Source organism: Molothrus ater, chromosome 1 (genome assembly GCF_012460135.2).
Source record: "Molothrus ater isolate BHLD 08-10-18 breed brown headed cowbird chromosome 1, BPBGC_Mater_1.1, whole genome shotgun sequence".
Lineage (NCBI taxonomy): Eukaryota > Metazoa > Chordata > Aves > Passeriformes > Icteridae > Molothrus > Molothrus ater.
The window spans coordinates 57,918,163-57,938,134 of NC_050478.2; the positions used below are offsets into that span (position 1 = coordinate 57,918,163).

A 19,972-nucleotide genomic window follows, 5' to 3' on the forward strand; every position below is an offset into this window, starting at 1 on the left:
CACTGACTCTCTAAATCTGCGTCACTGCTGGTCAGAGTTTAAATGCTGACTCCGGCCTGAATACCAGGACCTTCACCTGTCTACTGCATGGCTGCTGTGTAGAAAAGCAGATTTCTGGGAGCCATCTTTATGTCCTGGTAGTCCAAAGGCACACAGTGAATTTTCTCCACTTGTCCAAAAGGTGATCATAAATCCCCTGCTTAGGCCTTTTGGATACTCTCATCTCTTCAGTGATCTGGAGGATTAAGGTCCTACAGCCTGGCTCTGGTTTCGTTTGGAAAGCAATTTCTGTCCGGTGGGATCAGAGGAGCAGTAGCCTACTGGTCTTAGCGCTGCAAGGGTAACTGTAAGCCAAGGTTTGAGGAAGAGGGGATGCCCCAGGGCCCGTGCCCCTCCCTTCGGAGTTACGGCCGCAGCGCCATCAGGCGAGCGGTGAGGGGGAAGTGGCGCGCTGCCGGCCACCGCCCGCCCGCTGCGTTAGGAAATGGCTCTCACGTGAGGGAGGCGGCAGCGCCCGGCTCACCCTGCCCGCTGCCCTAGGAGGAGGCGCCAGCGGGTCTGTGGCCGTCTGCAGCATGCCGACGAGCTTCACGGTGGTGCCGGTGGAGGCGCAGGGCGAAGAGCGGCAGCGGGATGGGCAGCAGCGAGAGGAGGAAGATGAAGGCGACGAGAGAGACCGGGGCACTGGTGAGAGAGTGGTGAAGCGCCGGTGGTCAACGCCTAAAGAGAGCGTCGGTTCTTTGCGTGCGGAGGAGCGGGTCTGTGGCGGGCCGAAGGGCCGAGAGAGTCCCCGAATACTGTGGTGGGGCCGCATCGCCTCTCTGCAGCGAGCGATGCCGGGCTACCTGTCCAGGTGTAGAAATGCGCTTCGGGGAAGGGCGAAAGTCAGGCGCCTGGGGTGGCTGAGAGCCTGTTTCTCTTTGTTTCCATTAGTCAGCGCCGCTGGCCGAAAAGAGGAAGTACTTATGGGCGGCTCCAGCCGGGGGAGCGGAGCAGCCCGCGGTCGGGCGCGGCGCCTGCCCGGGGCGGTGTGGGGCGGTCAGCCCGCCTCCCGTCTGCGACGGGAAGCGGGCGGAAACAGCGTCGCCCACGGCGGTTTAACAAACGGGGAAAATACGTAGAATCAATCGTTTAGGTTGGAAGAGACCTTGAAGATCAGATCATCAAATCCAACCATTAGGCTGTCTTTAAGGCTAACTGCTGTTGGAGCACACTAGAGAGACGGCTAAGAGGCAAGATTCAGACTGTGGAGAAGAGCACAATTTTACCTGCGTTGCTCCAGGTGTTTGTCCAGCCATGTGCTTTTGCATCAGATATAGCGTCTAGGGTTAAGTAGGTGTTTGCTACGAGATGCCGTCGCGTTCGGAGCCTTGCTTCTTGCTAGGCCTCGTTCCTAAAGTTTCCTGGGGGAGTAGAATCAAACCGGAGGTGGAGCTCGGGCATCGTGAGTGAGGGTCTGCTCAGGATAACCCCTTATGCAGGGGCAGTAGTATTTCTCTGCCAGCGTTGCTGGGGAAATGAGTGATTCTTCACTTGCATGATAAGGCACTGCTGGGAAAGCAGTAATTCTTGTGGCGCTTAACACTTCCTTTTTCCGAAGCGTGTTGCAGCAGCAATACCAAGTATGGTGTGTGAATCTCTGCTAGCACTTCGAGAGCTAGTTCACATCTTGAACTTTATTCTGGATGCTTTGTTACAATCGATACTTCTGTAAAGGTTTGGGTGGGGGGATTAACTTTGTTACATGATAACAGGTGAATAAATGGGGGTTTGTAAAAGGCATCTTACTTTTGTGGTACAGGTGACAGATAAATAAAGCTAATTCCGTGTGATGTGGGATATGAATGTAAAGAGATAAACACAGATATTTGACAGACTTAATTTTAGGAAGCTAATATAGTAAAACACCAAGCTGACACAGTTGGGTTATTTTCTTCCAAAGCTTTTTACTCTAAAATCTTACTAACCCATTAAAGATATACAATACATATAGTTGCCTTTCCCTTAGTATATTCAAACGATCACTAGTTGTTCTAATAACTGCCTCTTTTTCTGAACTAAATGCAATAGAAAAACCAAAGCAGTATAAGCTGTGACAGTTTAACAGTTTGTTTCTGACAACAAACAACAACAGTTTGTTTCTGTGACATCTGTTTGTACTGGATGGATGACTAGCAGTACAGCATTCATCTGGACAAATTTTCTTTTGGTAGAAGAGCTAGTCTGAGAGGCATGGTGTATGGTGTTTACACAGGTGGCATGTTAAAATACTGACTATACCTACAGGCAAAGTTAGGATTTGTTAGACTGCATGTATATATGAAGTTATATGAAGTATCTGAAAGGCTTGGAACATTTTTAAATCCTGGGAAGGTGAGAGGAAGAGAGGAACTGCTACTTTCAGAGTGGTTTATCACAACCCTAAAGACCAGAGATAAATAAAAAAAAATTATGTGATTAGGTAGTGTTTTGGGGACTAGTAGTTACAATTGCAAGATATATTTAAATACTGTTATGGATCTGTATCAGTCAAGGGGATGAATTTATATATGATTCTTCTTGTGTGTTTGTAAAATTGGAAGTAGAGACAAAACACTGAAAAGGGAAGGCATCGGTTTGTATATAAATTATAGGCGAAGAGTTCTGACCTCATGAAGAGATTAAATGCTACCATCTGACAGAGAGTTTTGGGAAGTGAAAGATGTGCTACTCAGTGTTGCTTTGGGTATTGTATGGAATTGTTAAGTTAATGCTGTATAATAAAATAATTGTTCTTGAGTTATTCCTCTGAAAACTAAAGAATTCTGAAATGTTTGTACTTCTGATAGCTGCTGTAGTTAAGCCCATCTAAAAGCCTGCTGCTCAGAGAAGGACTCCTTGCCCTTCTCACTGCTCCAGCCTTGAGAAAAAGGCTAAAAAGTAAATGATTTCTTTTCTTGTCCTCCTCTGTGTCTGGGTTTGCTTCCTTTTTCCTGCACTTGACCATCAGACGCTTCACTGATCTGGTTCAGCATGCTAAACTGTGAGTAAAGTAAACTGCTGGAGAGGTAAAAATCATTTTGGGGTTGAGGTGAGTACTGCAAAAAGTGAGAATGGCTAGGGTTGTGTCAAGGTGAGAGATGGGTAAAGCTGAGAGCAGAGATGAACATAAAAAAGAGGAGAATGGGAACTTCCCATTTGACTTATCTTTAGCCTATATAGCTCAGCATGTTATTTTGTTCCAGTTGTTTAGAAATCTAGCATGTTATCAGTTTTGATTGAATTGTCTGTCTTAAAAACCAAGTAGTTTTTCCTTGACTGCACTAGTACCTTTTTTTAAAAAAAAAACCCAACCTACCAAATACATGAAAACCTGACAAACCTGTCCCATCAAACTCTGCTCATTTTTTTTGAGGGAATCAGTTGTATGCTGTCTAGTCATTAGATCAACAGTAGTTTTGATTTTTATTAGCAAGGCACTTACCAATTAGTGCACAATTTTGTGCATTTATCCCCTTTCACACATTCTTACCTGATAATCATCTATGTGGTAAAGGAGTAACCTGGGATCTTCTTGTTCTATGATCTACACTCTTTCTTAATAATCTGAAATTCCATATCTTCATATTTTCTGACTATATGATACTTTGATGTATGTGAAAGGAGAAGAAGACATTTGTGACTCCCTATGGGGCTGGACTGTAGCATTAGTCACAGTAGTACTTCAGAAAAGGCAGAATACTTCAAGTTAACATGGTTAAGGGTGCAGCCTGCTAACTCAAATGTTCACAAAGTAGCAGAAAGAAGATATGCCTATCTTCTGTGTCTTTTAATGTGCTTATAATAGACTACAAAGAAAGGGTAGTCAGGAGATAGTAAATGGTTGAAGAGGAGAAGGAAATATGAGTGTAGACAGTAAGGTATGAAGTTTTATAAGAAATTCTGGGCTTGATTTGTTTTGGGTGTTTTGTTTGGTTTTTTCACACATAGTTGTAGTGACTGTCTAGATAGACCTGTAAATATTTTGTAAAGTTGATCAGCTTTTCGTTCCTTAGCAGCTCTGTGTATCAGGTGCTTCAAGACATCGCTAGTATTTTTAGCATCCCATAGTATTAGTTACCTTTCCACAGCAGTTTCTTATTTAGAAACTAATGTGAGAACTAACTCCTGCAAATTCTTTTAAAATTGAAGACCCTCAAGTACAAGGAATAGCAATAACAAACCTGATCATCTACAAAGAAGCCATCATATAACTAATGAAGCATGGATGCTGTGAATTTCTGTAAAATGTTACTTATTGGAAAACCAGGGAATAGTCGACACAGTTACGTGTGTGTGTGTGTGTGTATGTGTGTATATATGTGCAATGGAGGAAGATAATTAATCTCACGGAGAAGTCTAGTGTATTTTCAGTCAACCCTTCAACCTTAACTGCCACAATTGACCATGCTTGCAGCATAGATATTATGATCAGAGAAAAGTAGATTTTAGATGGTATTCAAGGATTTGATCCCAGGAACTAGTCTGTTCCTATCACTGGCATCCATTTAACAGAATTGAAACACTTTTTATGAGTTTAAGGCTGGTTTAAAACGTGTAATACATTAATGCATAAACTAGAAAACAGTGACATATGTAATTTGAAAGAGAATTAACAAATTATGCTGCCAGTCTAAAAAGAAACCTTTATAAATTAAAAATATTTGTTTTTAAAAAGAGCTTACAAAATTACTAGAACTATATTTTAAAGTGTTTATCTGCTACATCTTAAGTAGAACAAATGCCAACTATTTCTACATAAAATCAATGTTTAAAAACTAACTGACTTGCTTAAGGTCTGCTAATACGTACAGATATCTTTTGGTGTGTAAAAGAAGGTTTTTTAATAGTAGATAGGTCTTTGGAATAGGTTAATACTACTTGTTGCTAATCTCTACTGATCTGTTTAGTGGATATATTTTAAAATGAATTTATTTGATAGAAATAAAACTTTTAAAATACTTATTAGATGGAGACATGGGATGTTTCAGTGACTTGATCCTTCCCATATCACTAAGCAGGGTGTTTATTGCTGACAAAAATCCTTCAGCTTAATGATCTTCAGTGAATTCTGTGACTCTCATGTAGTTCCTGTCATGTGCACTCATGCTGCCTGAAGTCTTAATGACTTGTTTCAGGATTAATCCAATGCTAGTAAGAAACAGGATTTGAGGTCTTACATTAAGCTGGGAGGAAGGAACTGTCAGTTTCCTCTTTCAATTCTTGGTACCTGAAGAATCATCAGAGGAGACCCACTTAATTTTCCTTAATCATGAGTGAGCAAGATTTTGAAGAAAACGGGCCAAATCCAAGTGAGTCTCTTTACAAGACAATACCATGGTTCTAATATCTTTCTTACTGAAATAGGAGGTTCCTGTGCTTCCAGCCATATTTTAAAGAATTTATAAAGAGCTTTTGCAGTGTTTTCATTAGAAGTAAGTTGTGCTTGATGATAATAGCAGCCTAAGTAAAGAAAAATCCAAGATTTAGCAATGTTGATAACATAGATGATGCATGCAATATTAGAATCATCCATTATGTAAAGAGGTTTATTTACAAGGGGTTTAAATACACTTTGTTCTGCATATCAGTATAACATATAAATTGTGCTTATCATTAATAAAAACACTGGAAGAAATTTGTGATGTAGTAAATATATTTAGACATTAAATTACTAAAAAGAACCCAATAACACGAACCTTTTGAGTTAGGTTGCACTGAATTCTTAAACCAATGTGGCTCAAAAATTGAGGCAAAGTGTGTTCAAACAAGTTTATGGATGCCTTTTTCATAATTTGCATTATAGGAAGACAGTGGCTTTTAAAAATTTGACTGTATTGTAGAACTCCAAGGTGGCTTTTAAAAACATGACTATGTTTTAGAGCTCTAAGGAGTGCTCCAGTATGTGGATTTAGATTAGAAGTGTTAGGATATTTAATTTATAAGATTCTATGACTTCTCTTTTGTTGCCTCCCTATCAAAAACTTGAACATACAGGAAGGAAATACACATGATAGAGAAGATAGAATTACAGATTTTGCCACAGGCAGCTTTCTTGGATGAGATGGTCATATACATCAGTTTTATTGATTTTTAAACTTTATGTATTTTTACCTTAAAAAGTTTTGTTACAGTAACATTAAATGTTTGCTGTCTCTTGTGCAAACAGGATCCTATTTTCATATTCTCAGTTTGCAGTCGCTTGTTCTTAATGTGACCAAATACTATGTGAATGAAAATGTTACCATTGTTTTTATTTAAAACTGTTACGTTTCACCTGTATATGGGTAACCAGAACCTACCTCAAGGTACATGGACTGTGATTAAGGGTTGCCCGTTGCAAACTGTGAAGAGTTAGGGCTTTTCTGTTAAGGGTTATTCCCCAGCTGCAGTTCTGCTTTAAATAACAACATATAAAATTAGCAATTTCTAGTGGGAATCAAAGCGTTTCTAGTTTAACACATGTACTTGTTTGGAGAACAGTTATACATTATCATAGCTGCGCTACTGTATTTGAGGTCATCATGTTCAAAAGTTTATGTAATTCTCACTCCTTTGAACAACACTTGAATTCTTTTGCCATATGAAAGCTATCTACTTTTATTTTTCAGATAGATGTTAAACTCTTACAGCATGTCAGGAGAAAAAGGTGCTTGCTTTTTTGGACAAAACATGTTTGAATTCAAAGGTAAACAGGAGCATTAGAAGCATTACTTGGATATGAATCATGATGGCAGACATAGTGTGGGACAGTGAGGAAGCAGTGAATCTGGAAAGGATTTAGGGGTCAGACTGGAATAGAATATCATGACCTTGGTTTAATGCTATGGTAAAGAGGGCTAGCCTGATCCTTGGAGTAGTAGTGACGATTATACTTCTGTAAATAGCATTGACTGAGGCTGGTGTTAGAACACTGTATTTGATTTTCAGAGTTTGATTTTTTTTTTTGATGTTGTGTAACTTAAAACCTGTACAGAACGTTTCCACAAAAAAAGTTAGAAAAATGTTTTAGGAATTTTTTTGATTTTTCAAGAGAGAGGTTGAGATGATTTAAATAAGTATATTTACCTTCACAGGGAGAAAATACTGTAAGTGGTTAAATTTGGAAGCAGTTACTAGGATGTTAGACCTAGAAGTTTGAAATAACCAAATTTAAGTAGAAATATGGAACAATTTGAGATTTTTTTCAGTATCAAAACCCTTAAGCTTTACATAAATTAAGAGGGTTTTTTCTTATTTCAGTTCTGAAAACATCAAGAGATGCACTGCTTAAATTTCAATATGATTTTTTTAAAGTTATAGAGCTTAGTGATCAAATTAAATTCCTGAGCCTGCGGAAAGATGGGAAATTAGATTAGATAGTCAAATATTTTTGTTCTAATCTCCTGATCAGGCATCACAGTGCAAATTTAGGACCACTTAAATGATAGTTTCCTATCCTCTATCCTTTCTCTGCCACTTTCTCTATAACAAGACAGCTATAACATACATTTTTCATACCCTGCTACTTGTGATTCGGGAGTGGGGAAGGAGGCAGAGGTGGAATTGTTATGAATGCTAAGGAAGTTGTTTCTGTTTGAGTAATTGCTCATTCCTACATTGATTGTCTCTGGTGACAGCATATGCATTTATGTTCAATAGTTCAATTCTTATGAGGAGCAGTATGATATGGGGATGCAGAGTGGTGAGTAGTAAGTGTGAGAGGGAAATTGCAAAATTGTCACAGTTTGAAGGGACTTCTGGAGATCATGTTAGTCCAACCCCTGAATAAGAGGGCCACCTTATTGGCGAAGTTGGCGTCTGCATGTTTAAGCTCTACTGTTGGATTCTGGTTTACACTGTATAAAATGGGCCAGTTTGGATCAGCTTAGAAATTTTTACCTGTTAGCACACTTTAAAAGTAATCTACTTGTTGGTGTTTCTGAGGATCGCTACTCTGAAACTTCTGAAGAATATCAATTTGCACACCGTGCTGCCTTTTGTGTCTGTGACCAGCACTGAACTGTGATGTGCAAAAATTTTTACCTAAGAAGTTTTGTTTGGTGTGTGGAAGTGTTAATAAAAAATCATCTGATGACAATGTCAGAAAATTTAAGGCCAGAACAGCTCTGGTATAGTTTGTGATAATTTGTGTGGGTTACACTGCATTGGCATTTGGGGGACTAGTGTGTATGGGTGTGCACATTGTAATGATGTGTATCAACGCACTAAATATTATCTTGAGATATATCTCCTACCTTCTCTTCTTGTATTGGAATATAATCCCAATATTACAGGGGAGAACGTGCCTGAGCTCTTCTGGCCCTTGCTGCTTGGCCAGAGGCAGCAACTGTGGTGTTTTCACCTCAGAGACACCCCTGGCTGGCTATATGATGCCCTGGCTAGGCACTGGAACAAGTCCAGACAAGCAGGAATTCAGTTATTACCCCTGATGGAAAGGCTTTAGGCGAGGTGAAGAGGAAAAGGAGACGGATTCTGCTGGAAGGTTAATCCAGAGTTTGATTCCATGGTCACAGATCTCTGAATCTTGGTAACAGCTCCCAACAGAATAGCGACTGCATGGTCTCCGTGTCTTTTAAGCCCGGGGGCAGGGGGAGGGAAGGGATAGGTGAGCCACCAACCAGGTGGGAGGGGGGGAGTCTCAGGGGACAATGACACCTAGATGGGCCAATGACCCCAGGGCTGAGGGGCATCTTTTGAACTTCACCAACCAGACGATGCCCTTGCTGGAATGTTAAGCTTGACGGACAGCACTTAGCAAGGAGGCAAGGGGGCGGGGAAAGGAGAGGTTGGCACACCTGGGGGACTGGGATAGCTAAAACAGGAAAATGCTTCACACTGCAACATTCTTGTAGCTGTATGTCTTGTTTACAAAAAAAATGTCATTGCACCTAATTTCCATTCAGATACAATCACTCATCACAGTGCTTGAGTATATGTAGAAATCAAGAGTAGGATTTTTTACATGTCCCATCAACACAGCAAGTACCACACAGGCTTTTAGGAAAAGTACATTAGAGTGAGAGACAACTGCTCACTTTGAAAATTTTAAAAGGTTTATTAAGCCTTAACAAAAATACAACAAAAGGACTAAATAAGGAAAAAGTTGCAGCGCTGGGAGCTGCCTTCGTGGCTGCCTACCATGTCGCTGGTTCATCTTCAAGATGGATGCTCTGTCTTTTATACCCCTGGGGGTTGCATCAGCCAGCCCTGGCCCCTTCCAAAGTCTGTCAGTCAGCTCTTCTTTGCCGTTCATTGGTGGAGACTGCTTTCTTGTAATTTGATTGGAGGGTCAGGTGTTGTCATGCTGCACCCCCTTAGCAACAAGCTTTTCCATTCCCAACTGCCCCAGGTAAGGGGCACATGTGCACGCCTTCTCTCTACCTGTCCTAGACAACCCAGGCTGTCTGATGGCAACAATACAGAGTAGATGGAAAAGGCAACTATGGGGAGAACAGAGGACATCTAAACGACATTAACATAATTATACAATAATAAAGCTTTTCTTAATTTTCACACAATATTCATCTCTCAATTGTAAGACCCAATCATCTCATTATCTATCTATAGCAATTAGTCATGGCTTTAGTTTGTCTACTGCTCCAGCAGTAAGCACAGAATTGTGCTCCAGCCCTGGGGTCATTGGGTTATAAGAACATTCCGTATCAGATTAAAAATTGTAATAATAATTTTTAGAGTAGGTACAAGGGTAGAAACATAATTTTTAAAACTTAGGCTTTGATGACTTAGTTGAGTGACATGGAGTATGATATCAACAGGCAAATTTTTTCTGTGTCAGAAGACACATGAAACATACCATAAACAAACCCAAAGGGTTTTTTTTGGTTATTCTATTTTGCCTTTTTTGTGATCCAAAATGAAATACTAGTCTAGATTTAAGATTTTTGCCTGTAAACCCTCATAAACTGAGTTACTTTCAGAAATCAAGCAACAGAAATTATAGATTTTTGGAATGCTTCGGTTGCAGAAACTGGATTTCAGAAGAAATGCAGCTGAATGATATGACTGAAACTACATTGGAAGTTCTAATTTTTATTTTATGTTTCACTCAGCTCACACTTGAGAAGTGCTTAAACAGACACAATTTCAAAGAGACCTAAGGAAAAGGTGATTTGCTTGTCAAGCATTGGAATGGGCTGCCCAAGGAAGTGGCTGAGCCATCGTCCCTGCTGATGTTTAAAATATGTGTAGGTGTGGTGCTTAGGAACATTGTTTAGTGGTGAATTTGGCAGTGTTAAGTGTATGGTTGGTCTCAAGGTGCTTTTCCAACCTACATGATTCTGTGATTTGACTATCTTAAAGCTTCCTCATAGAGTTCAAGGGGATAGGGCTGAGATAAACCATAGATGGCTTAAGACTTACTAGTGAAATGAAGTTCTTATTGCTTTTGTGTTCCATGTAACCTCAGTAGAAGTAACTGAAATAGCTTTTTCTATTGTCCACTTGATGCATGAGGGGCAAGATTTACAGGATTTGTGAAAAGTGTTAATCCTGTCTTAATTTAATTCTGGTTTTCTAATGAATAATTTCTTTTCTATTGAATCTTCTTTTGAAGAAAGAATAAGCTAAAGATTGAGATAGTTTGTTTGGTTAATTTCACCACAGATGATGTCTGTGCATTGAGATTCTGAAACTAGTTCTTTCTGCTGAATGGTATAATACATGTCAGTTTGACTTACATGTTAATAAGATTCACTGTATATCTAAACATATTAAATAAGGATACTTCAAAAGGTGGTGGTTTTTAATTTGAAATAAAGGTGATTTTGTTGACAGCAGTGATGAAAACTCAAAGATGTTCATAGGTGTTTTTATGAATATATTAACAAAAAGAAGACCAAGGAAAATATATCCTTTCTTGGATGTGAAGGGTGACATTGTAACAAAGGATGAGGAAATCTGAGGTGCCTTTTTTGCCTAGTCTTCAACAGAAAGACCAGTTATCCTCATGATGACCAGCCCTTGGAGCTGGTAGAGAGAGATGGGGAGCAGAACTGACCCACTATAATCCAGAAAAAGTAGTCAGTGATCCACTGAGCCACTTAGACACTCACAAGTGTATGGGGCTGGGTGAAACCCACTAGAGTGTACTTGGGGAGCTGGCAGAAGAGATTGCCAAGCCTCTCTCTATCATTATTGTTAGTCCTGATAAACTGGGGAGGTTCTGGACAACTGGAGGTTAGCCACTGTGGTACATGTATGAGGTTCAGTAAGGCAAAATGCCAGGTCATGCACAACAACCCCATGCAACTTTGAAGGCTGGGAGAAGAGTGGCTTGAAAGTGGCTCATCAAAATAGGACCTCGGAGTGCAGGTCAACAGCTGATTGAATATGCGCCAGTGGTGTGCCCAAGTGGACAAGAAGGCCAATGGCATCCTGGCCCCTATTGAAAATAGCGTGGCCAGCAGGACTAGGGAAGTGATTGTTGCCCTGTACTTGGCACTGTTAAGGCCACACCTTGAGTTTTGTGTCTAGTTTTGGGCCCCTTTCTTCAAGAAAGATATTGAATTGCTGAGCGTGTCCAAAGAAGGGCAATGAAAAGGTCTGGAGCACAAGTCTGATGTCAAGTGGCTGAGGGAGCTGGGGTCATTCAGCTTGAAGAAAAGGAAGCTCTGGAGATACCTTATCACTCTCTATAACTACCTGGAAGGAGTTGTAGTAGAGTATAGGGGTTGGCCTCTTCTTCCAGGCAACTGGCAATATGGCTAGAGGAAATGGATTCAGGCTGCACCAGGATAGGCTCAGGTTGGACATGATGAAGAATTTTTTTACTGAAAAGGTGGTTAAACATTGGAATGGACTGCCCAGGGAGGTGGTAGAGCCACTATCCTTGGGGGTGTTCAAGAAATGACTGCATGTTGCACTTAGTGCTATATTAAGATGGCATGGTAGTGTTCAAAGTTTGGACCTTAGGGCTCTTTTCCAATCTTAATGCTTTTATGATTCTATGGTCCTAATGATTTTATAATTGTAGAAGTAGTCAACAAACTGCAGATGACAGACTACTTGTCAGTTTGCTTTTTTGGTCTCTTTTTCAGTGTTGATTCTCTTTCAAGTGAAGGTAAAATAATATTTGACATGATCAGCATTGCCTATCAAATTGCTGTGCCAAACATACACAAATACAAAAAGAAAACTGTGTTAGAGAAACAGGAGTTTATTGCAGTCTGTCACTACCAGACTATTTTGAAGACTATTATCAGAAAACTTTAAAATAGGCAGAATATTGGTTGTAAGCACTGAAATAGGTTTCCTGTTCTTCAGATCCTAAGTTCTGTATTTTCCCATTTGAAGCCTGTCAGGTGCGTTTAACAAGACTTTTGTTAGAGATGCTGTGCTCTTTTTCATATTGGAGTAAAGCCAAGTAACTCTGTTTAGAAATAGAAACATATAACGGACAGCTTCACAATTCTCCAATCTACAATTTAAAATACTGTATAGTGCTGAGGTACTGAGTTTTATGTCCAGAACTGGTTAGCCAAAATTCTAGTCTTCAACTTCAGAATTATGAATACTGATTAACTTTTTTTTTTATTTTTGCTACCCTTTTGGTGTTTAGATTAGTCTAATGATAACCACTGAAAGAGTAACTCCAGTGACATTATCATCTATATGAAGGCAAAACAATAATTGAAATTTCCCAGCTCACTTTTTGAAGAGTAATCCTCTCTGAAGGGATTGGAAGTACCCTGAAAGGAGTACCAATGTTTAGTTAATAATTACAGGTACCAGATGTCAGTTGGTGAGAAAATCAATAGAAGTAGGGTCTTGGCAAGACTGAAATCAAGCAACCTTATTTTTATTTTAACTTGGGAACATACCTTTTAATGAATGGCTTATTCATTAAACTTCAGCAGAAATAATGGGTGATTTCAGGAATGGAGCTAAAAGAAAAACAACATTGCAAAAATCTTGGAAAGAAAATGCAATGTCTTGAGCAAGAAATCCAAGTGCTCATATGCTTTAGCAAAATGGTAAGAGAAATCAGGATGTATTTGTTTTAGGGCAGAGTTGCTCTTTTGTTGTCTGTGAAAAAGCTAATTGAATCTTTCTTTAAAGTACAATGGAGCCCATTAATGCCAATTTCTCAGATAATTTTGTGTGAAATCAGCATGTTCCATATACTGTGAAACATCTCAAGGTGTTAGTTCATGAGGGAGATTCTTTTGTTTTAACAGTGTTCCGTCTGCTGACTTTGCATTAACCTTGGTTGGAAGAGTGGTGCCTAACCAGGCTGTAGGACTTGAAGTAGTGAGAGACCAAATATATAATGTAGAGAAGCAGAAAAATGAAAGTTGGAGGATGTGGATAGAAGGAAGTATATTGGATGTGTGAATTGCTGAGACTAGTGTACACATTTGCTAGGGCTTTCTTCTAGGATTTCATGTGGGGAGCAGAGGGAGGAGACAGGGGAAAAGAGTACAGCTTGTTCTCTAACTGTTCCTTAATTTTGTAGTGGAAAGACTGTAGGTGCTATTGCGGTCATCTGTGCATATAAGGGCAAAAGGGCACACAGGCAAAGTGGTGCAGGCAAGGACTTGAGATTATTTGGAAATGCCAGGGTTGTGACGGTATCAGCATGTCATAGGTTTTGTAGTTTGTCGGCTGTAAGGCAGTGAAAGTAATGCTGTATTTTTTGAGAGGTGTGCCAGAGCAGGTCAGTAGAGCTACAGGTTAATGCAATTTCTATTTCAATAAGGAATAGATTAAGTACAACATGTCATGGAAGGTTCCCCACAACCTTTACAAAGTAATTCCTTTTGCGTTTCATAAATTCCTTCCTCAACTAACTGGAGATTTTTTGAGGGAGTCAGTAAAGTAATAAAAAGGTTAGCTGGAGGGCTATTTTATTCTATGCTTAAAACCTTTATGTGTAGTGCAATTATCAAGTGTTTTTAGAGAAACTAGAAAGGGTAGGTGAGAAATCAGTATGTGTGTTAAAGAGTAATAATGATGAAACACTATACCAAGATTAGACTGTTAAACTAGATCTCCTTAAATGTTTAACATCCACATGTCTGAGATCAAAACTGGGTTTGCAGCAACCTGTGGTCTTATTTAGAACCAGCTCTTACCAGAGTCTTCTGACTATTCCTTTTATAGTACAATGTATCTTTTTTTTTTTTTTTTCCTCTTGTTTTTAATTGTGTTACTTTTCCGCTAGGGGATGGGATTGCCAGGGAAAGTAGTCCATTTATTAACTGTGCAGAACTGGGCAGAGGAAGCATGTATGAAGGAAGGAATATGGCCCTCTTTGAGGTAAGTTAAATACACCAAAAACATATTTCACCTTTAATGGAGATGAGCAATCACCTGTTTACTTTCTGTCTTAAAATTTAGTGGCAGGGAAAATGAGTTTTAATAACTTTTTCATAGTTTGGTTCCTGCTAACATTCCATTTCAGTGGATTTGAATGGTATATAGGCAAGAACAGTAAATATTGGTGTGCATAAATGTGAAGATATGAAATAAGTCTTCGTGCATTTAAATTTTTTGGGCTATGATCTTGACACTGTTAGACAAAGCTACTGGAAGTCAAATGTATTTTTTAAAGAAAGCAGTATTCAGTTTTAAGAGGATTAGCAAAATAATTTGTTCAACGGGGGAATTTTTGTTAAACAGCAAAGCTAAAAAACAAATTTGCAAGCCAAATTTACAAGCCAGTTGTATTGTCCAACTACAGTGTAGAGCACACCATAGCAATTTCTAATGTAAATATCTATTTATTAATGGACATTTCATACCTTTTTAATCAACTGAATTATTACAATCAAATTACTGGAAAAAGTGTATTAATTGAGTACTTTTAAGGGCCACTTTTGCAATTAAGTAGTATTTCTAGTAAAAACCTTAGTTGCTGTGCTCTAGCAGCATCAACTAGTCTTACTCTGATGCTTGCTGTTAACAAAAACAAGGTGCTTCCAACATTGTTTAGCCACCTTGTTGCATTCTTCTCAATTTTTTCTTGTTGTTCTCTTACATTTCTCTCTTCTTCCTTTCAAATATCTTTGCACAGGGGACATGGTTTTTCATCTCACCTGTGCATGACCCAAATAATGTATATTTACTATTTTTCACTGTTTTAGAGAAAATTTTGCTTAGGATCAAACTAATGTTGATCATTAATTGTCTTTTTGTCATGTATGCAATATCTTAGTATTTTTTGACAGGAATGATGGTAATAAAGTTCTGTCATTGAATTTTTCTCCTTCAAGCTCTATTCCATAAAGCCATTTCTAAAACTTTATGTGGTTCAAATTAGTTGCTGTATTCCTCAGTGATGATAATTTGGCCATATCTGCTTTTTGTTCCGAATCTGTTATTTTGACACATGGCTCACATTAAATCAAGTGATATAAAACCATTATTTTTACGTATCTCAAGTTATAGATATTGCTGTTAACAATATCGCATTGAAAGCCTTCTAGTGACTGCATCACTGCTGGTGTTGTTGTGGTGAAATTTTTTGATACTATGTATGTTTCAGAGTAAGTTTTCTATAATCTTGTTTTTCTTGTGTTTTCAGATGTGAGAATTGTATAAACTGTTAAAAAGAAGTTTGACTATTATGACCATTATCATTACCTAATCTCCCATACTTTACTTCTTGTCTGTGTTTGTCACCCTGATCTCTTGTCTTCTTTCCAGTGTTCAAGATTTTGTATTTAATTGAATTCTCCTGGATCCATTTTTCTTGGAATTCTAATGCTGTGTATTCTTCTGGATTGTATGATATGTTTTAGCATGCTTTTGTTTTGTAGCAGTAAAGAAAGATGGGCTGACTTCTGTGTCAGGTGCTATTACATATGTGCAATTATATGTAATAGATGTGTGGGTATTTTCAACAAGTTAACACTTTGGAAGTAGTATGCCTGGTATAAGAAAATATGTAAGCCTGCAGCACTAGACTTCAGAGAGGTACTTAAGTACTTTGGTGATTGAGAAATCATTTGAAGTCACTTTCTAAACACAAGCAAGGTGCTGGAAAAACTCATGTGCTGGAAAAACTCAAATGACTCAACTCTACCAATACAATCCACTAAAGACTGTGCTGTGATGAAAATAGATTTTTAAAATTACAGTGGAATTTCTCTAGGTTTTCCTTATATTTGAGCTGCATATTGTAAGGTAACGTAAAAATATTAAAGAAATGGTGCAACATAGCCATGTAGAGTTAAACTTCTAGAAAGAATAGAACCCTCTTGTTGGTTGAAAGCTGACTGGTATTCTGTCATGCTAATTTTTTTATTTGGCTGAATCAGGGCTGACCTATTGAGTATGTTTGAAGCAGTATCATAAAATGATGACTTAAAAAGAAAATTTATTTAATAAATGCAGTATTCTTCAAAACCCAACAGGAAGAAATGGATAGTAACCCCATGGTGTCATCTCTTCTGAATAAACTAGCAAACTACACTAATCTGACTCAAGGAGTGGTGGAACATGAAGCAGATGAAGACAGCAAACGAAAGGAAGTGAAGGTATTTAGATTTCTAATAATTTATCGAGATAAGAAGTGCATTTTTCAACCTGAAAAGTGAATATGTGGACACCTAAAAATGGGAGTGAGGTTTGTAATACCATGTTTAGAATTGAAGCATTTTTGCAGGACTTGTGTTAATTTGATGTTCTTGTTAGCATGTTTTAGCAAAACTGTGCTGTAAAACCCGTAGATAAAACATGTGCAAAGCTAGGATCTGAAACATGGAGTATACCCAGTTTTTTCTTCTTTCTTTTCTTCTTCCTTGTGACTAGTGCAAGCATCAGTACCTGTTACCTACCTCTAATAAGCATGCAGTAGGACTTTTTGTAGGTTTATTGATATATTTTAACTGCCTAGGTTTTTAGGTAGTTATATTAAGGCAAATTTGAGATGAAACAGATCACTCTTTTAATTCTATAAGCATATTTGCACCTCTTAACATGGTATTAGTTTTTTTGAGTAGCTGTCTTAGTTTTGTGTGTTGGAGTAAGTATTTTTAAAACTTAATGGATGAATTCCAAGAAAACACTTTGTCACAAACATCAAAAATATTGTACTTGGGGGAGGGGAAGTCATATGCTCTGTGTGACACATTGCTAAACACACTTGCTAGAAGTGAACTGAATTCATCAAGGGTTGTCTGTCTACTGGATACCCAAAATGTGTATTTGTGTCTGTAGAAGTGGAATGTATGCAACAGTTGGAGTCTGCAGTGGCATGTTGGATTGATCCCTCTGTTAGCAGAGGCTGATTTTGAAGGAGAAAGCTTGGAATAAAGCATGTGACCTGACAGAGTATAAAAACATATAGGCAAGGGAAGAATGATGACCTGCATGGTGAGCATGGTGACTGAAACTAAGAAAATTAAGGTAGATGCTGGGAAGAGACAGTGCTGGGAGTCACCTGTCTGTGTAGGAGAAGGGGTCCTGCTACTGAATTTACATGCCGAGCTATGAAGAAAAGAGGAGAAGTATATGAGAATGAGAAAAAGGAAAATGAGCACAGAGCAGAAAAGACAGAGATAAAAATATGTTTGGAAATAAGGTTAGAACAGCAGCTCATTTGAGTGGAATGGAGCTTTTGAGTGGAAGTTGGTACCAGGACAGTGGGCAAGGGTCAGGGATAAAGGCCAGCTGTTTGTTTAATTTTTTCCTTATCCTGTATTTGTTCATGGGTGTGCTTTCTTTCTGTTTGTCTAGTTGTGCTTGATCTATATTTGTTTCATCTCATCTGAAGATAAACTTCAGATGTGAGAAAAGTAACAGTGATCTTCTCACACTTTCCTTACTGTGAACCCCTTTGTCTGTTCAGCAGCTGTGTAGAGGTTTTTGTCAATGCAGCACCATATTACTCCCTCTGGAGCTGACTATGAACAAATGAACATCATGCCCTCGCTTGCAGTTGATCTTGTTTGTGCTCCATGTGGTGGCCTGATAACACAAGTTTTATATATGTATCTTAATTTAATTTCTGAAATTGTGATAGTTAAGTAGTAGCCTGTCAGAGTAGCATTTTAATAGTGTGATTGAGACAGTGGAGCTGATGCTGCACATGGATATCGCTCAAGATGCTAAAAATAAAAAATGTAGTCTAAATGGCATTCTATGGTTTCTTACAAATACTTGGAAATTTAGAGTTTTCTTATTAATTTTGGTAACTTCCAAAGCATCAATGCTTGCTTATTTATTTAAATCAATTGCCATTTTTCACAGCCCAGGTTGTGATTTAAGACTATCTTGTGTAACTGGAAAGCTACTGTGTATAACTGTTGATTTTAACTAGAGTATTTCAAAGCCTGTTTTCTCTTCATAAGTGTAGAAGACTGAAACTTTAGTGATGAAACCTGAATGCTTTTGTGTATGTCTTGACCTATGATGATCACTAGCAAATAAAAAGTGCACATATACTATGTTGTGACAGGTTTTGCAGTTTTTGAAAAAAAGAAATTGTAGTCAGCTCTGCATTACTTCACGCTCTGTCTTAATACCTTGAATGTCTTTTTTTAAAATTGAAATTACTATTGAATATAATTTTTTGTGCCAGCTGTATGGCAATTTGTGATCAACTTTTTGCAGAATATAAATGATATTTTGATTATGGCAGTAATTTATCTTTAACCTCTAACTTTAGCCTGTAACTGGTATTTCTGAAAAAGTTTGTAGTGTTATGATCAACAGATGAAGGGCCATCCTATCCCTATCAAGGTGTCATACTAATTTCTGTGGTATCCCTATCAAGGTGTCATCCTAATTTCTGTGGAACAAGAGAGTTTGTTATCACAAATAGTTTTCTCTCTTTTCAGGAATTTTTCTTTATAAATAGCACATGAATATTTGCAAAGCTGGACACTCCGAAGCTACCATTCATTTTCACTTGGCATTTGTTCATGGAGCATTTGTGATAAGTGTTTGTGGAATAAAGTGTTTGTAGATTTAAATTTTTTAGTGCAAAGGAATTGATGTTCTCACTTTGTTTCCAGGGTCCACGAATGGGCACCTTTATTGGTGTATATCTTCCCTGTTTGCAAAACATCTTGGGAGTTATCCTTTTCCTGCGTTTAACATGGATTGTAGGAACAGCTGGAGTTCTTGAGTCTTTCATCATTGTGTTCATGTGTTGTGCTTGTGTAAGTTAACCTTATTTTATTTCTTTTTTAAACTCCTGTTCAAATCCTCTGTTGAAAGAGTACTGACACCTTCTAATGTATGAGTATCAGGGAAAATATAACCATATTTAATCATACTGGTAAAATTGTACTGATATTTAACCAATATGGTTCAATTGAGAGAAATGGGTTATATATATAAGCAGTGGGTGTCACGTGTCAGTCTAACCTGTATGGACATTCTTTTGAATTGATCAAAGTAAGCTTTTATTTAAAATTTTATATGAGTTTTATTAAATCAGCCTTTGGCAAATATTTCATTATTAACTTAGAGATCTGAACTGTTCTGCTTTTTTCAACTTTAGAACAAACTGAATAATAAACTACAAATCAAACCCCACAGCATTGCATCCATAAAGAAATTTTTTAGAATAATAGAATACATTTTTACTAGATGTTGTCATAATAATGTTACAATTAGTTTTCACTACTTTTTAATTTGAAATGATGAACATACTATTTTAAGTATATGCAATGGTCTATATTCTTCCAGTTCTTTAAAGACTGTGTCAAGTGTAAGTTAACTAAATCTTCTGCCTGAAAAGTTGAGTACTTGAGTTGCATGGATATCCCAAATTAAACATCTTGGGGTGAAAAAAAAATCTAGTTACACTTGATTACTGTTTTGCCCAATCTTTAAAAAAAAAACCTCCAAAACTCCGGTATTTTAAATTTCCTCTATTTCATCTTTCCACAGACTATGCTAACTGCAATTTCAATGAGTGCTATAGCAACAAATGGTGTAGTTCCAGGTAATGAAGAATTCTATCTTACATGGCAAATTC

The 19,972-nt window shown here is 38.1% G+C and overlaps 1 protein-coding gene across 2 annotated transcripts in view; it reads left to right on the plus strand.

Moving 5' to 3' along the window:
* Positions 1-495: 495 nt before the first annotated feature.
* Positions 496-19,972, plus strand: part of SLC12A7 (solute carrier family 12 member 7) — a 79,219-nt gene continuing 59,742 nt past the window's right edge. The window contains exons 1-5 of one of the 2 annotated variants that reach the window (XM_036406408.2): positions 496-687; positions 14,204-14,298; positions 16,398-16,520; positions 19,002-19,148; positions 19,885-19,939. In XM_036406408.2, the coding sequence (XP_036262301.1) occupies positions 576-687; positions 14,204-14,298; positions 16,398-16,520; positions 19,002-19,148; positions 19,885-19,939 (532 nt within the window). In that variant the 5' untranslated portion in view covers positions 496-575. The remainder of the gene's footprint in view (positions 688-14,203; positions 14,299-16,397; positions 16,521-19,001; positions 19,149-19,884; positions 19,940-19,972) is intronic. The other variant, XM_036406410.2, reaches the window with a different exon arrangement.